Genomic DNA, 19,623 nt, shown 5'->3' with positions numbered 1-19,623 from the left:
GGAAGCAAAACGTATAGGTAGCTAGCATGAAGCTTCCTGATACTATGTGTGTGAAATGAATGCAGTCTGTGACTTCAGTGATGATTGCACTGCAGTAAGAACTGTGGTGGTGCAGTGTTAGGGGGCAGTACTGCTGGCTAACTGAACTGCTCACTCCAAGAGTTTGATCCTGACTGGCTCAAGGTTGACTCATCCTTCCAAGGTCAAATTTCGGCAAAATGAGGATCCAAATTGCTGGGGGCAATAGGCCAACCCTAAACTGTTGAGAGAGGGATGTAAAGCATTGTGAAGCGATCTATAAGTCTAGGTGTTTATTGCTAATTCAAAAGAGGTAAACACAGATTTGGTATTGTGAACCAAGATTTTGATGGGAGATGGGATGAGCACCGAGATTATTTTTTAAATTTCCACATTAGGTCCTTTCCAGAACTTAATGTCAGTGTATACATAGGGAATTACTCAATGTAGATGGATTTTGTAAATTAAATTTTCCTTTCATTGTGGGCTTCACATACTTTGAAAAGAGTCAGACCTTCCTCCAAACAGCTTGGATTGGAAATACAGTGATACCTCGTCTTACAAATGCCTTGTCATACAAACTTTTCGAGATACAAACCCGGGGTTTAAGACTTTTTTGCCTCTTCTTGCAAACTATTTTCACCTTACAAACCCACCGCCGCCACTGGGATGCCCCGCCTCCGGACTTCCGTTGCCAGTGAAGCACCCATTTTTGCACTGCTGGGTTTCCCCTGAGGCTCCCCTCCATGGGAAACCCCACTTCCCGACTTCCGTGTTTTTGTGATGCTGCAGGGGAATCCCAGCAGTGCAAAAACGGGTGCTTCACTGGCAATGGAAGTCCGGAGGTGGGGTTTCCCAGCGAGGGGATCCTCAGTGAAATCCCAAAAACACAGAGGTCCAGAGGTGGGGTTTCGAGGACTTCGGTGTTTTTGCGATGCTGCGATTTCACTGATGCTCCCTTCGCTGGGAAACCCCACTTCCGGACTTCCGTTGCCAGCGAAGCGCTCATTTTTGCAATGCTGGGATTTCCCTGCTGGGATTTCCCTGCAGCATCGCAAAAATACAGAAGTCCGGAGGTGGGGTTTCCCATGGAGGGGAGCCTCGGGAATCCCAGCAGTGCAAAAACGGGCGCTTCTGCTGGCAAAAGGGGTGAATTTTGGGCTTGCACGCATTAATCACTTTTCCATTGATTCCTATGGGAAACATTGTTTTGTCTTACAAACCTTTCACCTTAAGAACCTCGTCCCGGAACCAATTAAGTTTGTAAGACAAGGTATCACTGTAGTTCATCCAATGAGAAATAATCCAGAATTTCTAATTAAACAGTCTTTTATGGGGAAGGTCACAATGATGACCACAATAATTTCCATGAGTATTCCAGTTTCAAATGAAACGCCTCTAGGCAGGCAATTACGATGGGAACATCATTTGTTGTTTTTCACTCTTTTTTTGTAGTGGATTGAACAGGTGAGGCCAGTGCCATCTGTTCACTGTTTAGGTAGCTATTAGTCATCCTATTCGTGAGAAAGAATTATCCTGGAGACAACAGTTCTGTTGTGTGGGATAGAGAGGGTCTATGAAATATTCTGGGGGAAGGAAGGTATTCTTTAGGTGACTTAACTTGACACATGGTGTAGCAGTGCTTGTTAAACCTTTTCCTTTTCCTTCCGTATCCAAAACTCTTTTATATAAAGTCCTTATTTAAAAATCCCCATTAATATTGGGATATTTATTGTGTATCGTAACACCCACCCACCCCAAAACCCCCACTTGTACCACAGTTTGGGTAGTTCATCCAAATTTGGGAAGCGCTGTAATATAATCGGTCCACATCCTTGTGGGCTTTTGAGAATCCTGGTGCAAGGTTTCAGAAGCTCTTACAGTTGAGAAAATCAAGGTGCTTCAAATTTTGTTAGATGTTTGAGAGGAAGCGTGAAATATTCTGGTGCCCGAGCTTTTGATACGTTAAGAAGGTAAGGTAAATCGCACATCATTTTTTTATGTCAAGATAAAAATATTTTCGGAAAGATCTCAGCAGGAGAGTAACTAAATACAAATTAGTCTTTAATGTGTTCATTTACATAATTTGGAGGACTTTAACACTTTGTTAGTTGGAATCCAGCTTTCCTTACATGAAGTCTGCATGAAATTATTGAGGATTTTAAATGCTGTACTTAATAGAGTGGTGTAACACTGATGTCTGTTGGCATATGAAGGACATTTCTGTCTCCCAAGAACAGTGGTCAGCAAAGTTGGCTCTTCTATGACAACTTCAACTCCCAGAATACTTGAGCTAGCATAATTGGCTCAGGAATTCTGGGAGTTGAAGTCCACAAGTCAGAGAAGAGCCAACTTTACCTACCCCTGCCCCAGAACAAAAAGATTTCTAGTGTGTTTTTGTTATTTACAAATACTGTACCTGGACATAATTAAAGGCATTAAGAGTTGTCAACCTTATTTTACAAAGTTTTCTCTCTGGTAATTCTATACCTAACTAGGACATACAAAACGTTTGCCAGACCTATCTTTGACTACTGCTCACTTTCCTGGAATCCACACTGTATTTCAGACATTAGTACATTAGAGAGGGTATTTTACAAGAAGAGTACTCAACTATTTTGTTTGCAATAAAATTCCTTATACCACCAGGCTTGAAATTTTAGGCCTGGACAACCTTGAACTACGTCGTCTGTGTTCCTATCTAAGCTTAGTACATAAGATCATCTACCTTATGATTATCTTATGTACTAAGCTTAGATAGGAACACAGATGACCTAGTTCAAGGTTGTCCAGGCCTAAAATTGGATCATCTACCTTATGACTTCCGGGGGCGGTGCGAAGCCGGTGCGACGTGTGGATTAGGGGCTCCTGATCTGCACCCGAGATCTTTCGTTTGTAACCGTTTAAACGGTGACAGTTCTCCAGTGGGTGCAATCCACTCTAATCTTGATTGCAGAAAATGCAACTCCAGCAATAGAATAGTAATTGTCTGGAACACTCTACCTGACTCTGTTGTTAGTTTCTTGAACCCCAAACTTTTTACCTTAAGCTGTCTACGTGGACCTTACACATTTCTTAAGAGGTCCCTAAGGGGGTGTGCATAAGCGTACCATCCCTGTCCTACTATCCCCATTTATATGTATGTGTTTATGACTATGCTTTGCTTATTTATATCCATTTATTTGTGCCTTTTTTTTTCATGTGTCCTGTTTCCTTGCACTTGTTTACAAATAAAATAAAGTAATTGGGGGAAGAGGGTTTGGTTTTTTTTGTAGCAACTGGCAGATACTTGCAAAGATAATGTGAATGCGAAAGTGAGGCGACCTTGCAGAAGAATTAAGAGATGGAGGAGGTTTTGTCTATATTTGTTGAATTGTCATCTTTGCTAATCTTGTGATTTTGCTCCCAAACTGGCCAACTTTACAATCTAGCTGTAGACAGTCCTGTTTTAAATGATTTATGGGTTTTTGAGGTAAGGAATGGATTGTTCCCTCCATCTTGCCTGTGGGTCTTATTTCCTCAAATTTGCCTTACGAGATGAACGTAACTTTGAATGTCCGAAGTAGTTTTCCAAATATCTATCTGCATACTTAAATAAATGCTTTCTTTCCATTCTTTAGGTCAGTGCTTCCCAACCTTGGCAACTTGAATATATCTGAACTTCAACTCCCAGAATTCCCCAGCCAGCATTCGCTGGCTGGGGAATTCTGGGAGTTGAAGTCCAATATCTTCAAGTTGCCAAGGTTGGGAAACATTGCTTTAGGCAGTTCAGTTTGAATTCAGGGTGGATTTCTTCCCAAAAAATTCCTAGCAGATAAAGGGAATGAGATAAAATAACAGTTCTTATTTCAGAGTGCTCAGATGATTTCCTTTTATGCTGATGTAAGTGGTTGATTATAAGAGGTTAAGCAACTGCAATTATGAGTTAACGTTAAAAAATAATTGTGTGTTTGATGTTTCTAGTCACGAAAACTACACCACTAGTAATGAGAATAGTCTTGTGTCAAAACTCATTTTTCAGCATAACAGCTTTATACTCCGAATACAAATTAGTTCTTGGTATAGCAGTTATTTTTTATCAGTGGGTTTGATTTAAAAAAATGAAATGTCAAGGCCTGCGTGAAAAAAATGGTTTATTATGATATAAATAACAAAGAATTGCAGATATTCCTTTTCTTGCTTATCTTATGTTCTTTCTGTAATCTTTAGAAGAGACTCTCTGTGTAACAGCCCATCATAAATAATCAGTTTTAAAAAAATATTTTACATTTGGAGAAATACAGAAGAAATTACAGTCAAGAAGTATGTCCCCTTCCAAATGCTCTTGATCCATTTCTTCAACATGCTAAACCTTAAAGCCAGGTTAATGCAACAGAATCACTATGTCCGCATAATATGCTATGCCTGAATAGATATTATAATTTAATGTTACCTGTCATGCTTAAACGGCAGGTGATTTTCTGCAACATTTCATCTTAGTTAGCATGTGGTGCAAATCAACATCTGATGCAAATGAGGAATGAAAAGACAAAAGAAGAAATACAGTGGTCCCTCGATCATCGCGAGGGTTCCGTTCCAGGACCCCTTGCGATGATCGATTTTTCGCGAAGTAGCGGTGCGGAAGTAAAAACACCATCTGCGCATGCGCAGATGGTGTTTTTACTTCCACCGCCGCCCGCCCTTCGCCCGCCCACCCCGTTGCTCGCGCCTGGGGTTTCCCCGCGCGCGTGCCGCCCGCCCGCCCATGCCATTGCTGGGGCTGCTTCCCAGCTGGGAAGCGGAGCTGGGATGTCCCCAAGCGCGCGCGCGTTGCTGGGGCGGCTTCCCAGCTGGGAAGCGGAGCTGGGGTTTCCCCAAGCGCGCGCGCACCGCCCGCCTGCCCACGCCATTGCTGGGGCCGCTTCCCAGCTGGGAAGCGGAGCTGGGGTGTCCCCGCGCGTGCTGCCCGCCCGCCCACGCCGTTGCTCGCGCCGCCGCTGGGGTCTTACCTGGGCAAGAGGGGGAAGACCCAGGGAAGCCGCCCAGCAGCTTATCTGCCCGGCGGGAAACTCCACCATCTACGCATGCGTGGCCATAGAAAAAAAAGGCACGCATGCGCAGATGGTGTTGTTTACTTCCGGGTTGAAAACTCGCGATATAGCGTTTCGCGAAACTCGAGATCGCGAAACTCGAGGGATCACTGTATTTGTATTTTAAAAAGGAAACACTAACCCCTAATTTTGTGACCGGGGTAATTTTAGTGTATATCATTGCATTGAATAGAATAGAATTATTTTATTGGTGGTGTGATTGGACACACAAGGAATTTGTCTCTGGTGCATATGCTCTGAAGTGTATGTATGAAGTGTACATTTTATGTATGAAGTGTACATAAAAGAAAATATAGATTTGTCAATGAAATCTGAAAGTGATTCTAAAATATCCAGGGTCTTTTTAAAAAAACTTGACACAGGACGAAAAATCTAAATTGGATCAGGATTAAATTTTAATCCTAATTTCTAAGATTATGTTAATTTCAGATAATGGATCTTTGCTAGATATTTTAAAGTTATTTTGTAACAATTTAAAGCATTTTAACATCTCTTAAAAACAAATACAATTTTTTGATTTTAAAATAAAGACGTAAAAACTAACAAGAACCAATAATTAAGACAAAAATAGACAAAAAGAAAAAGTAAAGATTGAAAGAAAAGCCAAAGTTGAAAGTGCAGAAAAGTATAGGTATTCCTCAAATTACAACAGTTCATTTAACCATTCAAAGTTAAACATCAGTGAAAAAATTGACATACAGTACAACCATTTCTCACACTTATGACCACTGTAGCATCCCCATGGTCATATGATCAAAATTCAGATATTGGGCAAATGGTTCCTATTTATGACAGTTGCAATGTACAGTGGTACCTCGAGATACGAGTTTAATTCGTTCCGGACCTGGGCTCTTAAGTCGAGCAGCTCTTATCTCGAACGACTTTTCCCCATAGGAATTAATGTAAATAATTTTAATTGGTTCCAGCCCTCAAAAAACTCACAAAGTTAGTCTAAATTATGCAGAAAGACATGTTTTTAATGAAGAAATGTACATGTACATATAAATGAATAATGAAGTTTCTTTCACTTAACTTGTAAACTTTCTTAAACTTTTAAATTTACATATGTTCAACTTCTCTGCCACCCAATCCTGTAGGACAGAGGTTCCCCAACCCTTTTTGCACCAGGGACCGGCTTTAAGCGATCAAGAGAGGAATGGGTGAATGAATGGACGGAGGGTGGGAAGGAAGGAAGGAAAGAAAGAGGGAAGGGACAGGAACAGAGGAAGGAAGCAAGGAAACTTATGAAAGGGGAGAGTAAGAGAGGAATGAGTGAAGGGAGGGAGGGAGGGAAGAAGGTGGGAAGGAGAAAGAAAAGAAGAAATAGAGGAAGGGAAGGTAAAAGAGAGAAAGAAAAAGAGCAAGAAAGAAAGCTGCAAGCACACCCCCGAGCCCCCCAGGCCGGCTGCAACCTTTTAAAACACGCGCGCCGCTTCGCAGCTGTCTCCTGAAGCCGAACGCGGAAGTTAGCGTTTGGCTTCAGGAGACAGCTCCTTGGCGCTTGTATCTCGAATTTGGGCTTGTAAGTAGAACAAAAATATCTCTCCCCTCCCAGCTCTTATCTCGAGTTGCTCTTAAGTAGAGCAGCTCTTATGTCGGGGTTCCACTGTACTAGGGTTTGCAACCTTCTTACAGGCAAAGTCAACAGGGAAGACAGATTCACTTAACAACTATGTTATTAACTTAACAAATGTCATGACACAGTTAAAAACTGTGGCAAGAAAAGATGGAGAAAACTCACTACTACTACTACTACTTATTATTATTATTATTATTATTATTAATTAGATTTATATGCTGCCCCTCTCTGCAGACTCGGGGAAGCGTACAGCAACAATAAAACAATGTACAACAAATCTAATAATTTAAGAAACACTAAAAAACAGTTATTAAAAGCAAACATACACACAAACATACCATGCATAAACTGTCTCAATTCCCCCATGCCTGACAGCAGAGGTGGGTTTTAAGGAGTTTACGAAAGACAAGGAGGGTGGGGGCAGTTCTAACCTCTGGGGGGGAGCTGGTACCAGAGGGTCGGGGCCGCCACAGAGAAGGCTCTGTCCCTGGGTCCCGCCAAACTTAACAAATGTTTCACTTAACAACATAAACTTTGGGCTCAATTGTGGTCATAACTCAGGGACTACCTGTACTATTATCTCTATGATAGGATTTAGGTAAAGAGGCACACAGAATTTGGGATATCTGAAATGGTTCAGAAATCTGACTCCAGCAGTTCGCAAAACGTTTTTAAGAAGAGACTGGACAACCATTTGTCAAAAATGGTATGGGGCAGTCATGGCGAGCCTATGGACCACGTGGCACAAATGGCATTGCAGAGCTATATCGGCTGTCAGCTCCAGAGCAAATGCACACTCTACCCAGCTGATTTTCGACCTTGGGGAAATCTGTTTTGTGCTCCAGAGGCTTCAGGGGAGCTTCCCTGTAGCCCTGCAGTGCAAAAACCGCCCAATTGGCAAACCGGAAGTTTGAAAAAACAGACTTCCAGTTTGCCTATTGTTCTGCTGGGCTCTATTGTATGAGTCTCCTGAAAATTCAAGGGTACAAATTTCAGACACACACACACACGAAAGTTGAAAAACAATGTTCTTTATCACAAAAATTCAAAAGAAACAAAGAACCCTTTTTGTATTGCAAAGAGCACTTGTCCCAAAACAACCTGGTAGTCTGTACAATCCCCTTAATCAGTCCTTAAGTACTTAGCTAGCAGCTGTGAAGAAACGTCACAGCCCTCCTTCTTCCACGAAGTGACTTTGCTCTGCTTTGGTTTCAAAGTCGTGAAAAATCAACAAAGTCTGGAAACAGCAAGGCACCGTCCTGAAGAACAACAATCAGATAATCTTCCACAATGGCCCAAGCCAGCACGCTGCTATTTACAGTGGTCCCTCGACTTGCGCGTTCTCGATTAGCGCGAAACGCTGCAACGCGGTTTTTCAAAAAATATTATTTAAAAAAATAAAATATTAAAAAATAATTTTTTTTTATTCTGTTCCCTGAATGGAGACCGCCGGCCGCTCAATCGGGCCGGCAGGGAACAGAATGGAGCCTTCCGCGGCGGGGCTGGTAAGGGGGGGAGCCGAGGGGGGAGCCGAGCCCAGCCCCGTGGCATTCGCTTTCCTCCCGCCGGCAGCCGACTGATCGTGGGCTCCTTCGCAACCTCGGAGAGCTTCCTGGTTTTCGTGAGCTTTCATGCCCCGGAAGCTCTCCGAGGTTGCGAAGGAGCCCACAATCAGTCTCGGCTGCGGGTGGGAGGAAGGCGAATCCCCCGTGGGCTCCGTTACATCTTCCGCTGCCAGCCAGGCCATGCTGGCGGCAGCGGAACAATCGCTGGCTGTCAACTTTTCTTTTTAAAACTGGGCAGGAGCTGACTTGCCTCCCCAGTGCTAAAAAGAAAAGTTGACTGCCAGCGCTACGACTGACGGAATGCTGAGCCTCCCGGTGGAAGGCTGCCGCTTGGCCGGGGAGGCTCGGCCGAAAGGGGCTGGAGCGGCAGAGCCGAGCACGCCTTCCGCCCGGGAAGTCCTGCCCCTTCATCCCCACCCCTCGCCCCTGTGGTCGGCGGGGATGAAAGGGCAGGACTCCCTGGGTGGAAGGCGTGCTCGGCTCTGCCGCTCCAGCCCCTTTCGGCCGAGCCTCCCTAGCCAAGCGACTGCCTTCCGTCGCAGCGGGGAACATCGGCGCAGGAGGCAGGAGAGGACCGGGCGACCGGAGAAGCAGCGCTGCAGCCGCCATGCCTGGCTCGACTTCCCTGGCTGCTTGGCCGGGGAGGCTCGGCCGAAAGGGGCTGGAGCGGCAGAGCCGAGCATGCCTTCCGCCCGGGAAGTCCTGCCCCTTCATCCCCACCCCTCGCCCCTGTGGCCGGCTCATCCAGGGGGGCGTGTGTGGACTGGCAAGCGGCAAGCGGGAAGACCAAGGGAAGGTTCCTTCAGCCGCCCAACACCTGATCCGCTCCGCAGCGCGGCAGCAGCGAGGAGCCGAAGATGGGGTTTCCCCTTTGCCTTTACCCCATCTTCGGCTCCTCGCTGCTTCTGCGCTGCGGAGCAGATCAGCTGTTGGGCGGCTGAAGGAATCTTCCCTTGGTCTTCCCCGCCGCCCACACGCAAACTCCACCATCTGCGCATGTGCGGCCATGAAAAAAATGGCGCACATGCGCAGATGGTGGTTTTACTTCCGCATCCAATATAACGCGGAAATCGGTTAGCGCGGGAGGTCTTGGAACGTAACCCCCGCGCTAACCGAGAGATCACTGTATATCAGCAGCTCTAATTATTGGAGCCCCACCCAAACACAGGTGGCCTCTCTTATCTCCTGTAATATTTCCTCAATTGATCTCTTTAATGCATTAAGTCTGCGCATGCGTGGGTCTAACACTTCCTTATCTTAATCAACCGAAGATAAGGGAGATTGGCTTCCTGGGCTGTGTGCCAAGCCCCCCTCTTCCAAGTCACCCCCACCTTCTTCGTCCGAGGAAACTGCACTTCCTGACTCTGTCGGTAATAAAACAGGCCTATGACATGTTGATGTTTCCCCTGCATCCTTGGGGCAGAAGCTGGGCCAGAGCCAACCACAACACCTATTGTGCTGTTTTTCACACTTTGGGGCATCAGAAAGCTTCTCTAAAGGCTCCGGAGTGCGAAAAACAGCACAATGGGCAAAGTAGAAATCTTGTTTTTCTGAATTTCAGGTTTGGCTGTTTTTTCACCATCCCAGACTTCAGTGAGGCCTTTGCGCATGTGCTGGGACTGGGATGGTATTGTGCGCATGCGCAGGGGGCCGCGGGGTGGTTGCTCATGGACGTGGGTGTGGACACGTATGTGCATGCTAGCACACGCACACTCTTTTGGCATGCAAATCAAAAATGGTTCACCATCACTGGGTTTTCTGCGTGAGTGTTGGACTAGAAGACCTCAAAGGTACCTTCCAATAACCTGTTATTCTAATCATCATATCCATATATCATAATTTCATTTGTTTTTTCTGTTTTTAGCAGAAACTCCAGAAGAGGCTTCCAGTTCTCTGATCAAAGCCTTGAGTTTTGCCATCTCAGCCAGCCCCAACAGCTTTCACAGTCAGGTCTTCCATTGCAGGTAAAGTCAGATCTTTCCACCTTTGTGCATATAACTGTTTATCTATGAGTTCCCAAAGAAGTATCTCGGTTTCTATTTTAAATTGGTTTTTTAAAATCTTTTGCATTATTTTGAATCTATTTGAAAGGTTTCTTACAGGTCCACCAAGCAGGATAAAAATGGTCCCCTCTTGTTCACATTTCCAGCTTACATTTAAATTATCTTTACACATTGTACATGCAAAGTACCTTTACAATTTTTCCAGTGACAAATATCACTGGTACATTTTTCATGAATATTATTTTTACAATTATAATATGTGAATTTGAGCCCTTTTATAAATACATTCTCCCATCTGTATATCATATCCAAAGTTTTTATCCCATCTTATCATGGGGCAGGAGGGGAAAAAGAAGAAAAAACTGATTTAATTGTTATTAGGAAAATAAACCTGCAGAAGCAAAACATACACTTTACATATGGTATGTATGCGCACACAGAGAGAGAGAGAGTGATGCAAAAAGGGAAGCAAAACAGAAATAAAATTATTGTATTATGGACATGATAATTTCACTCTAATAATTCAGTGTTTTTTAAAAAATGAATTATATATTATTTATAGTGAATGATATTTTTGCTGAATCTTGCATCTTTTCAATACAAGGCTTGTATCATTTTGTCATGAAGCTTTGTATTCCAGAATTCCATGTGGAAAAGACTTGATCACTGAACAGAAAAAGAGCAAAGAAGATACATTTCCCCCCTGTGTATTATTGGAGGGCAGATTATCCATTTACTGTACTTGATTTACATAATTTTTAAAGTAAATGTTTCATCAATTGTGAGATAAATAGCTAAATAAAATAAAAATATAATAATAATAATAATAATAATAATAATAAATGAAATAAAATAATAAAATAAAAGTAAAATATACCACTACTATTAGTAATAATAATAATAATAGTAATAATAATAATAATAATAATAATAATAATAATAATGAAATAAAATTTAAGCAAATATTTTTCACCTTGATTGCTAAGAAAATTTTCTTTCCAAATGTGTAATTTGGATCCAGAAGATCTAGCTCTGTGCACCTGAAAGATGTTTGCAATTCTGTGCTTTCTTAGGAATCTTCCACACACTGAAAAATTTGCACCTATATACACATACATACATTTAATCTTAAATGAAATCCGTATTTTTGGGGTGGCTTAAAAAGTGGACAGAGAATCTTTCTGATAGATATTGTACGTTGTATTGGGAATCTAGGAGAAGAATGAAGGTTCCATAAAGATTAAAAAATAAGTGCCTGAGATAAAAAAATAAATAGTTTGATTAAAGTAATGCAAATGCAGCTGAGTTATTCAATTGGTCCAAATAAACTTAGTAGATATGGCATATTCATAGGTCTTAAATTTAAGGAGCTAATCAGTGTTCTGCTCTGAGTAAGGCAATCCACAAATCTTTTCCCAAAGTTTTGATCTTCAAACAAATAAATCCTTTATCCTCTCTTACACAAATATCAATGGCACAATTTCAAGCAGAGTTGCGAGATCATGCACAGGGAAACACTTCTATGATGCAAATTCACATTCCAAGCTCAAAAACTGAAGAAGCCAGGCTATAATTCTTTCTTTAGGCGAAGGAATCTTATCAGTACTACAAAGGCTCTACTTGGTTTACTTGTTAATCTAAATTAGCACAGTCTGTCATGGTTTATCAAAAGCTTACTTTTTCCAGGCTATAAATCACACCATTTTCAAATACGCAGGTTGTCCGAAAGCACTTTCATTTCCGCTATATTTCAGGAAGTGACGCATTAGCTATTTACACAATTCTGCACTTGCAGATTCAAAACTTTCCCCCAAGAATTTATTCTCTTCGTTTTGCGAATCTCCTGAACCTAGGGTTCACCTATGGGCTGTCAGCTATACCCCCATTATCTGAAGATGAACTACTTTCCATGCTAACTTCTAAATCATTGTCTCCTACGCTCTCGTCCCCACTGTTTTCTGATAACCTTCTTAAATCAGGGTAAAACCTTGGTTTTCTTGTCCTCAGAATCTGTTACTTCCTGAGGCTGATAAGGGACACTTACAGCAATCAGAATGGGAATAATTGTGATTTTTATTTCAGAACATTTTTAAAAATCTGTTTACACTCCTGGAGTATGCAGAATGGAGTATAAGTATCATTGGATGATTTTTATTTGGGGATTTTAATTTTTTTAAATTAACCTACTTCTAAATTGCTGGTTAGAAATCCCACATCACTACTCCATTGCAGATAAAGCAATTAAACAAATGTACCCTTAATTTTGATACCAAATAAGCTTTTAAAATTCTGCAGCTCCCACTTTTCTTAAAATACTGGCGGTAGTCTCTTCCTCAAAAAAGTAGTAAATAATAAAGGGATGGGTATCTCTGTCATCTCTTTGAATTTTTCAAAAATCTTGTTTGTTTCTTGTAGCTGCAAAACCAGCAGTTCAGAACCCACTGGAGACCATTAGGGTAGAAAATGCTGTGCTAAATGACTATGCTCTGTACTCATGTCCTCCACAATTAGCAGCTAACAACCAGCAATTGTAAAAGCAGAAGGTTATTTTGACAATGAGGATTTGTGCCCTTGAAGAAAGCAGCCCTTCAGTGTCTCCCCCCTCTAAGTACAGTACCATTGTGTTTTATGTATTACTCATAGGTGAAATGCTCCTGATTTGCTCGGGCATGTCGGTCGTCGGAGAGCTGGTCGCAAAGGGAGTGTGAGGCTCCGCCCACCCAAATCCAAATAGCGGCAAGTGGGTGGAACCTTGTGCTCCTTTCGCAACTGTCTCTCTGACAGCCGACAGGCATAAGCGAACAGGAAGCATTTCAGCCCTAGTATAACTGTCTCACATTAATTCAGCTGTATTTATTTCTTTTGGAGGACGGTATGGGGCTGTGACTTAACAATGCAATGCAAGTATCAGTTCTTTCAAGGGATAATAGAATAAAAAATTCTGCTTTTCCCTAGGAGTTCGTTTGTTTACTTTCTTTCTCTCTCTCTCTCTTTTAATTTTAACCTAGGCTTCTAATTGGAATCTTAATGTTTCCTTTGTATCGGTCCCTGGGATTGGCTCTTCCCCAGTTCAGCAGGGCAACAAATATACGAAATTTCAGGTATGCATTTCATATTTATACCGGCTTTCCTCCAAAAGTGTTTGCAACCATTTATATTGTTGTTTTATTCTTGCCGTTATCCTGCGAAGTAGATTGGATTGAGGAAAAAGTGATTTTGGGTAGAAGGAGGAGATTGGAGGGTACCCCTCTTCTCCAGGGATTTAGCCCTCTACAGGTAGTCCTGGACTGAAAACAATTCATTTAGTGACTGTCCAAAGTTACAACGGCACTGAAAAAAGTGAGTAATGATTGCTTTTCAGAGTTAACAACTGTTGCAGCATTCCCATGGTCACCTGGCAAGGAGGGAAAAAAGTGATATGGGACAACATTTCCTTAACAGCTATCTTGCTTAGCAACAGAAATTTTGGCCTCAATTTTTCCAAAAGAATCATTAGATTTGGATAAGTAGAGAGGTACGTGCCCTTCCCCCTTTATCATTATGTTGCTACTCTACAAGTGTGTGGAAAAATATTTCTGCAAAATACTTGATGTTGAAGAGGGAACAGAGACCCTTGACATTTGTGATTCATCCATTGTGTAATGAATCACTTGGTGGAGTGAGAAAAACCTCGAGAGAAAGGCTTTGGCTGTTACTCAATGTTTGGAGTGGTCCTAGAAAAACTAAAAACTTGGGGATAGTGAAATGTGCCCCAACCAGACGTTGTGTCTTGTATATTATTATTATTATTATTATTATTATTATTATTATTATTATTATTATTATTAATAATAATAATAATAATAATAATAATAATTAGATTTGTATGCCGCCCCTCTCCATAGACTCGGGGCGGCTCACAACAGTGATAAAAACAATACATAATGACAAATCTAATACATTAGAATCTAAAATAGCAATTATACATATAAAAATCTAAAAGAGAAACCCCAGTAAATAAAAAGCATACATACAGTCATATTGTGCTCAGAAACTACATAGGCAAGGGGGAAGTGTCTCAGTTCCCCCAAGCTTGACGACAGAGATGGGTTTTGAGGAGTTTACGAAAGGCAAGGAGGGTGGGGGCAGTCCTAATCTCCGGGGGGAGCTGATTCCAGAGGGTTGGAGCCACTACAGAGAAGGCTCTTCCTCTGGGTCCTGCCAGACGGCATTGTTGGGACCCGGACAAGACCAACTCTGTGGGACCTAACCAGTCGCTGGGATTCGTGCGGCAGAAGGCGGTCTCGCAGATAATCTGGTCCGGTGTATAGCTAGAGTTATTCTAAAAAATAAATAAAAGTCAAATGACTTAACTTTATGAAGGAAGTGTACCATACATAAAATTGATTTTAAGAGCCAGACAGTTGTTCTGTTAAAACTCAAAAAAAATATTTACATAATGACAATACTTTTTAATTATGGGTACAATTTTTTTTAAAAATTACTCAATAAGTCTCATAGTTTGCCTTTTCTCTTATTATAAAAGTACAGAGCTGTGCTGACTATACAGTAGGAGTATTGACTATTTAGAAGTTAAGTCCCATTGATTTTAAATGGGGGTACTGCAGGCTAAGTGTGGGTAGGATTTCAACTTGATTCTGTTGGCCAGATCCCTTTCTGCAACTGTCTAGCGCTAGCAAATGGGTGTGGAGGTGGCAGTGTTGGCATGGAGGGGTGGCATAGCAGAGTACAAGCCAGGAAAACCTTCCAGATAAATATTTAATCATTGTTAGGTTCAAGAATCAAACTTTGAAGGAATGGGTGCTTTCTTTCTCCATCTCTCACTCTCCACAAATACATGTACAGTATGTATACACTGTATTGCAGTGTTTCCCAACCTTGGCAACTTGAAGATATTTGGACTTCAACTCCCAGAATTCTCCAGCCAGCATAGCTTCAAGTTGCCAACGTTGGAAAACACTGCTGTATTGTTTTTATATGTTGTAAGCCATTCCGAGTCCTCGGAGAGGGGCAGCATATAAATCCAACAAACAAACAAATAAACTTACAACCACAGTTGAGATCAACATTCTGTTCCTAAATGAAACATTTGTTAAGGGAACTTTGTCCCTTTTTACGACCTTTCTTGCCTCAGTTATTAAATGAATCACTGCAGTTGTTAAGTTAGCAAGTGTTGCTGAGGGAATCTGGCTTCCCCCATTGACTTTGCTTAGCGGAAGGTTGCAAAAGGAGATCACGTGACCCCGGGGATATAGCAAGTGTCATAAATCTGAGTCAGTTGCCAGGCACCCGAATTTTAATCACGTGACCCAGGGGACGCTGCAGTGATTTTAAGTGTGAAAACGGTCATAAGTGGCTTAGGACCAGATTACTTATGGGACTGTCTTCTGCCTCAGGCATCTCAATGACTGATCAGATCCCACAGAGTTGGCCTCCTCTGGGTCCTGTCAGCCAAACAATGCCAGCTGGCGGGACCATGGGGCAGGGCCTGCTCTGTGGTGGCTCTGGCACTCTGGAACCAATGTCTCCTAGAGATTCGCACTACCCCCCACTCTCCTGGCCTTCCGAAAGGCCCTAAAAACACGGCTTTGCCGGTAGGCCTGGAAGGGCCGTTGAGCACCAACACCTTGCTCCGGCCTAACTGTTGAATGACTGATGGATGAATCTTTTTTATTATGGGGTTTTAACTTTTGTATCTTATTTTATTGTTGTTCGCTGCCCTGTGTCCACAAGGAGATGGGCGGCATATAAATGTAATTATAAATAAATCTAATCTAATGTGATATAACATAATATAACATAAATCTGATCTGATCTGATCTAATATAATATAATATCATATAACATAATATAACATAATATAACATAAATCTGATCTGATCTGATCTGATATAATCTAATCTAATCTAATCTAATATAACATAACATAATATAACATAAATCTGATATAATATAATATAATATAATATAATATAATATAAAAGTCACTTTTTCCAGTGTACATTTTTTTCAGTGTAACTTTTTTCAGTGTAACTTTGAATAGTCACTAAATGAACTGTTGCAATTTGAGGATTGCCAGTATATGCACTGTTAAAGTGATAGCATTTTACTCTAACAAATTTTTCTTCACTGTGGTTTTTATTGCCACGGTGATAACCATGATGTAGGTTTGCCAACTTTCTGCCCTCCAAATACAAACCCCATATTTCCCCAAACATGGCCAGCATTTGGAGGACGCAAAGTTGGAGAGAAAAGAGGATCCTGTGCTTGAAATGGATCCTGAAGTGCCCTTGGCTTCCTTGATGTCCCTGGGAGACCGATTGAGACTTCTCTCTTCTCTTTTATCAGCCTCGGCCATGTGTGCAGTTATATCCAGAAGATGACTCGTGTGCGAGTGGTTGATAACAGCGCCTTGGGGAACACGCCATATCACCGCCCTCCAAAATGTATCCACGTCTACACCAAAAATGGAAGAGGCAATGTGGGGGACAGAATTCTCCTGGCTATCAAAGGGGAAAAGAAAAAGGCTTTAATCGTCGGGTGCAAATTTCCCGGGCCTCGCATGACTCCTCGCTTTGATTCTAACAACGTGGTGCTCATAGAAGATAATGGGAATCCAGTCGGGACGCGGATCAAAACTTCCATTCCTTCTCTGCTGAGGAAAAAAAGAGAGTTCTCCAAAGTGTTGGCCATTGCCACAGACTTTGTGTGACTACCCGTCACGCATGACAAACAAGGGGATGTTGTGGGACTGTCCCTTCAGTTGCGTTTCTCCTTTCATTCCCAGAATTGAGGAAGGAGTATTTGGGGGAAAAAAAAAGTAGGAAGAGGTCAGCTGGGAGTCATGAGATGTCTTTGGGGGAAATACACTTTCTGTTATTTTGGGTAACAGTTGTTCCTTTGAACCGGTTTAATTAAAGACAAGAGTGTTAATTAAAGGCAGAGTGTTTTGTATGATTTATGCTTTTGAAAGAGGTGGGGAAAAAGAAAGCAAAGGCTGGAAGCCTGAGAGGGTCATTTAGAGCAGTGTTTCCCAACCTTTCCCAACCTTGGTGCTGGGGAATTCTGGGAGTTGAAGTCCAGGTACCTTCAAGTGGCCAAGATTGGGAAACACCGATTTAGAGTGTCTCAAAATTAGCAATAGCATTATAGCATTTAGACTTACATACCGCTTCATAGTACTTTTACAGTCCTCTCTAAGTGGTTTACAGAATCAGCATATTGCCCCCAACAATCTTGGTCCTCATTTTACCCATCTCAGAAGAATGGAAGGCTGAGTCAATCTTGAGCCAGTGGTGAGATTTGAACTGCTGAACTACAGTTAGCAGTTAGCAGAATTAGCCTGCAGTGCTGCACTCTAACCATTGCGCCACCCTGGCTCTTATTTGATAAAAGATTTGACCATCGTCTGTTCTTTTCTATTAATCTCCAGTCATTTTTGTGGGTTATTTTCTTTCCCAGTTTTATTCTGTTAAAACATTCTGTGCATTGCTCAGATTCCAACTGGCAATAACTTTATAAGTAAATTCCAGCATGGTTTTATGCTATTTATGTATCCATCCATCCATCCATCCATCTATTCAATTGAGTTGAAAGGGACCTTGCAGGTCATCTAGTCCAACCCCCTGCTCAAGCAGGAGTCCCTACACCACCCCAGTCAGATGGCAGTCCAATCTCTTTTTGAAAGTGTCGAGTGATGGGGCGTTCACAATCTCCGCTGGGAAGCCGTTCCACTGGTTGATCGCTCTCACCATCAGAAAGTTCTTCCTTATTTTTTGGTTGAACCTCTTGGCCAGTTTCCATGGATTGATAAAGGCAAATAAAAAGGAAACAGCAAATAAAGAGTGTCATAAATAAGCTTACTGTTCCTGCTTCTCTCCCCTTCTGACTTTCTTAGGAAATACCAGGGGTAAAATCCAGCAGGTTCTGACAGGTTCTGGAGAACCAGTAGAGGAAATTTTGAGTAGTTCAGAGCATCAAATGGGTGAGCAGTGTGGTCGGGCAGTAGGAAAAGCAAGTAGGATGCTTGGCTGCATAGCTAGAGCAGGAAGAGAGAGATTGTGATCCCCTTATATAGAGCGCTGGTGAGACCACATTTGGAATACTGTGTTCAGTTCTGGAGACCTCACCTACAAAAAGATATTGACAAAATTGAACGGGTCCAAACACGGGCTACAAGAATGGTGGAAGGTCTTAAGCATAAAACGTATTAGGAAAGACTTCATGAACTCAATCTGTATAGTCTGGAGGACAGAAGGAAAAAGGGGGACATGATCGAAACATTTAAATATGTTAAAGGGTTAAATAAGGTTCAGGAGGGAAGTGTTTTTAATAGGAAAGTGAACACAAGAACAAGGGGACACAATCTGAAGTTAGTTGGGGGAAAGATCAAAAGCAACATGAGAAAATATTATTCTACTGAAAGAGTAGTAGATGCTTGAAACAAACTTCCAGCAGACGTGGTTGGTAAATCCACAGTAATTGAATTTAAACATCTATCAGCAAATGCCACCTCTGGCTGGCCCCAGAGTGGGGTAGGAATGGAGATTTTGCAGTATCCTTCCCCAAGCCACATCCACAGAACCGGTAGGGGAAATTTTTTAATTTTACCCTGGAAAATACCTTATTTTCCAGTGATGGAAATTACAAAGAGGTTCCCCACTATGTAATTTTTTTCCTGTTCCATTTTCATTTTTACTTTTGCATTTTCATCATTTGTCTTCCCTTATTGTTTGCAGATGCTTTCTGCATGCTGAACCAAACCCGTGGTTTGGGATTTCACTAACCAACCTGAAGGACACAGGTCGCCCTGTTAATCAATAGATTAAACATTATTCAGAGCTGGGAACAATCTTATGTTTAATTTATGTGTAAAATCCACAACTTATCTTTCCTTCAAGGCAGCAAACATGGTGTATCCTCCTCCCATTTATTTCCTCACAATTTCTGTGTGAGGTAAGTTGAGGAGGAGAGTCAGCGAGTGACTCAAAGTCCCTCAGTGAATTGCTATGGTTCTCTTGGGAGTCTAATGCAGCATCTACATCACTCTCATTTAGGGGTGGTAATTTAAATAAATAATGTTAAGAATAGAATAGAATACATTAGAATAGTATGTGCTTCCCCCAGACTAGGGGTCAGAAACCTTAAACACTCAAAGAGCCACAAAGGTCTTAACTGGAGTGCCCCCCATTCAATTCTAGAGCTGACAAAGTCCCGTTCCCCCACCATAGAGTCTCCTCCTAGCATGGCGTCCTTTTTCCTCCACCTGTCCTAACTGAAAACCCTATCAATTGTGGAGCCAATCGGTAACAGGGAGCTATAACCAAGGGATGAAAGAGCCACATGTGGCTCTATAGCAGCGGGTTGCT

General features: G+C 42.0%; 1 protein-coding gene across 1 annotated transcript in view; it reads left to right on the top strand.

Annotated features, from left to right (window-relative positions):
• Positions 1 to 17,193, top strand: part of MRPL14 (mitochondrial ribosomal protein L14) — a 32,228-nt gene extending 15,035 nt beyond the window's left edge. Inside the window, exons 2-4 of the mRNA XM_070734216.1 lie at positions 10,117 to 10,216; positions 13,264 to 13,356; positions 16,604 to 17,193. Coding sequence (XP_070590317.1) covers positions 13,283 to 13,356; positions 16,604 to 16,967 — 438 coding nt within the window. The 5' untranslated portion in view covers positions 10,117 to 10,216; positions 13,264 to 13,282 and the 3' untranslated portion in view covers positions 16,968 to 17,193. The remainder of the gene's footprint in view (positions 1 to 10,116; positions 10,217 to 13,263; positions 13,357 to 16,603) is intronic.
• Positions 17,194 to 19,623: the final 2,430 nt, after the last annotated feature.

The sequence above is a fragment of the Erythrolamprus reginae genome, chromosome 1 (genome assembly GCF_031021105.1).
Source record: "Erythrolamprus reginae isolate rEryReg1 chromosome 1, rEryReg1.hap1, whole genome shotgun sequence".
Classification (NCBI taxonomy): Eukaryota; Metazoa; Chordata; class Lepidosauria; order Squamata; family Dipsadidae; genus Erythrolamprus; species Erythrolamprus reginae.
This window is presented reverse-complemented; position numbering and strand designations above follow the sequence as displayed.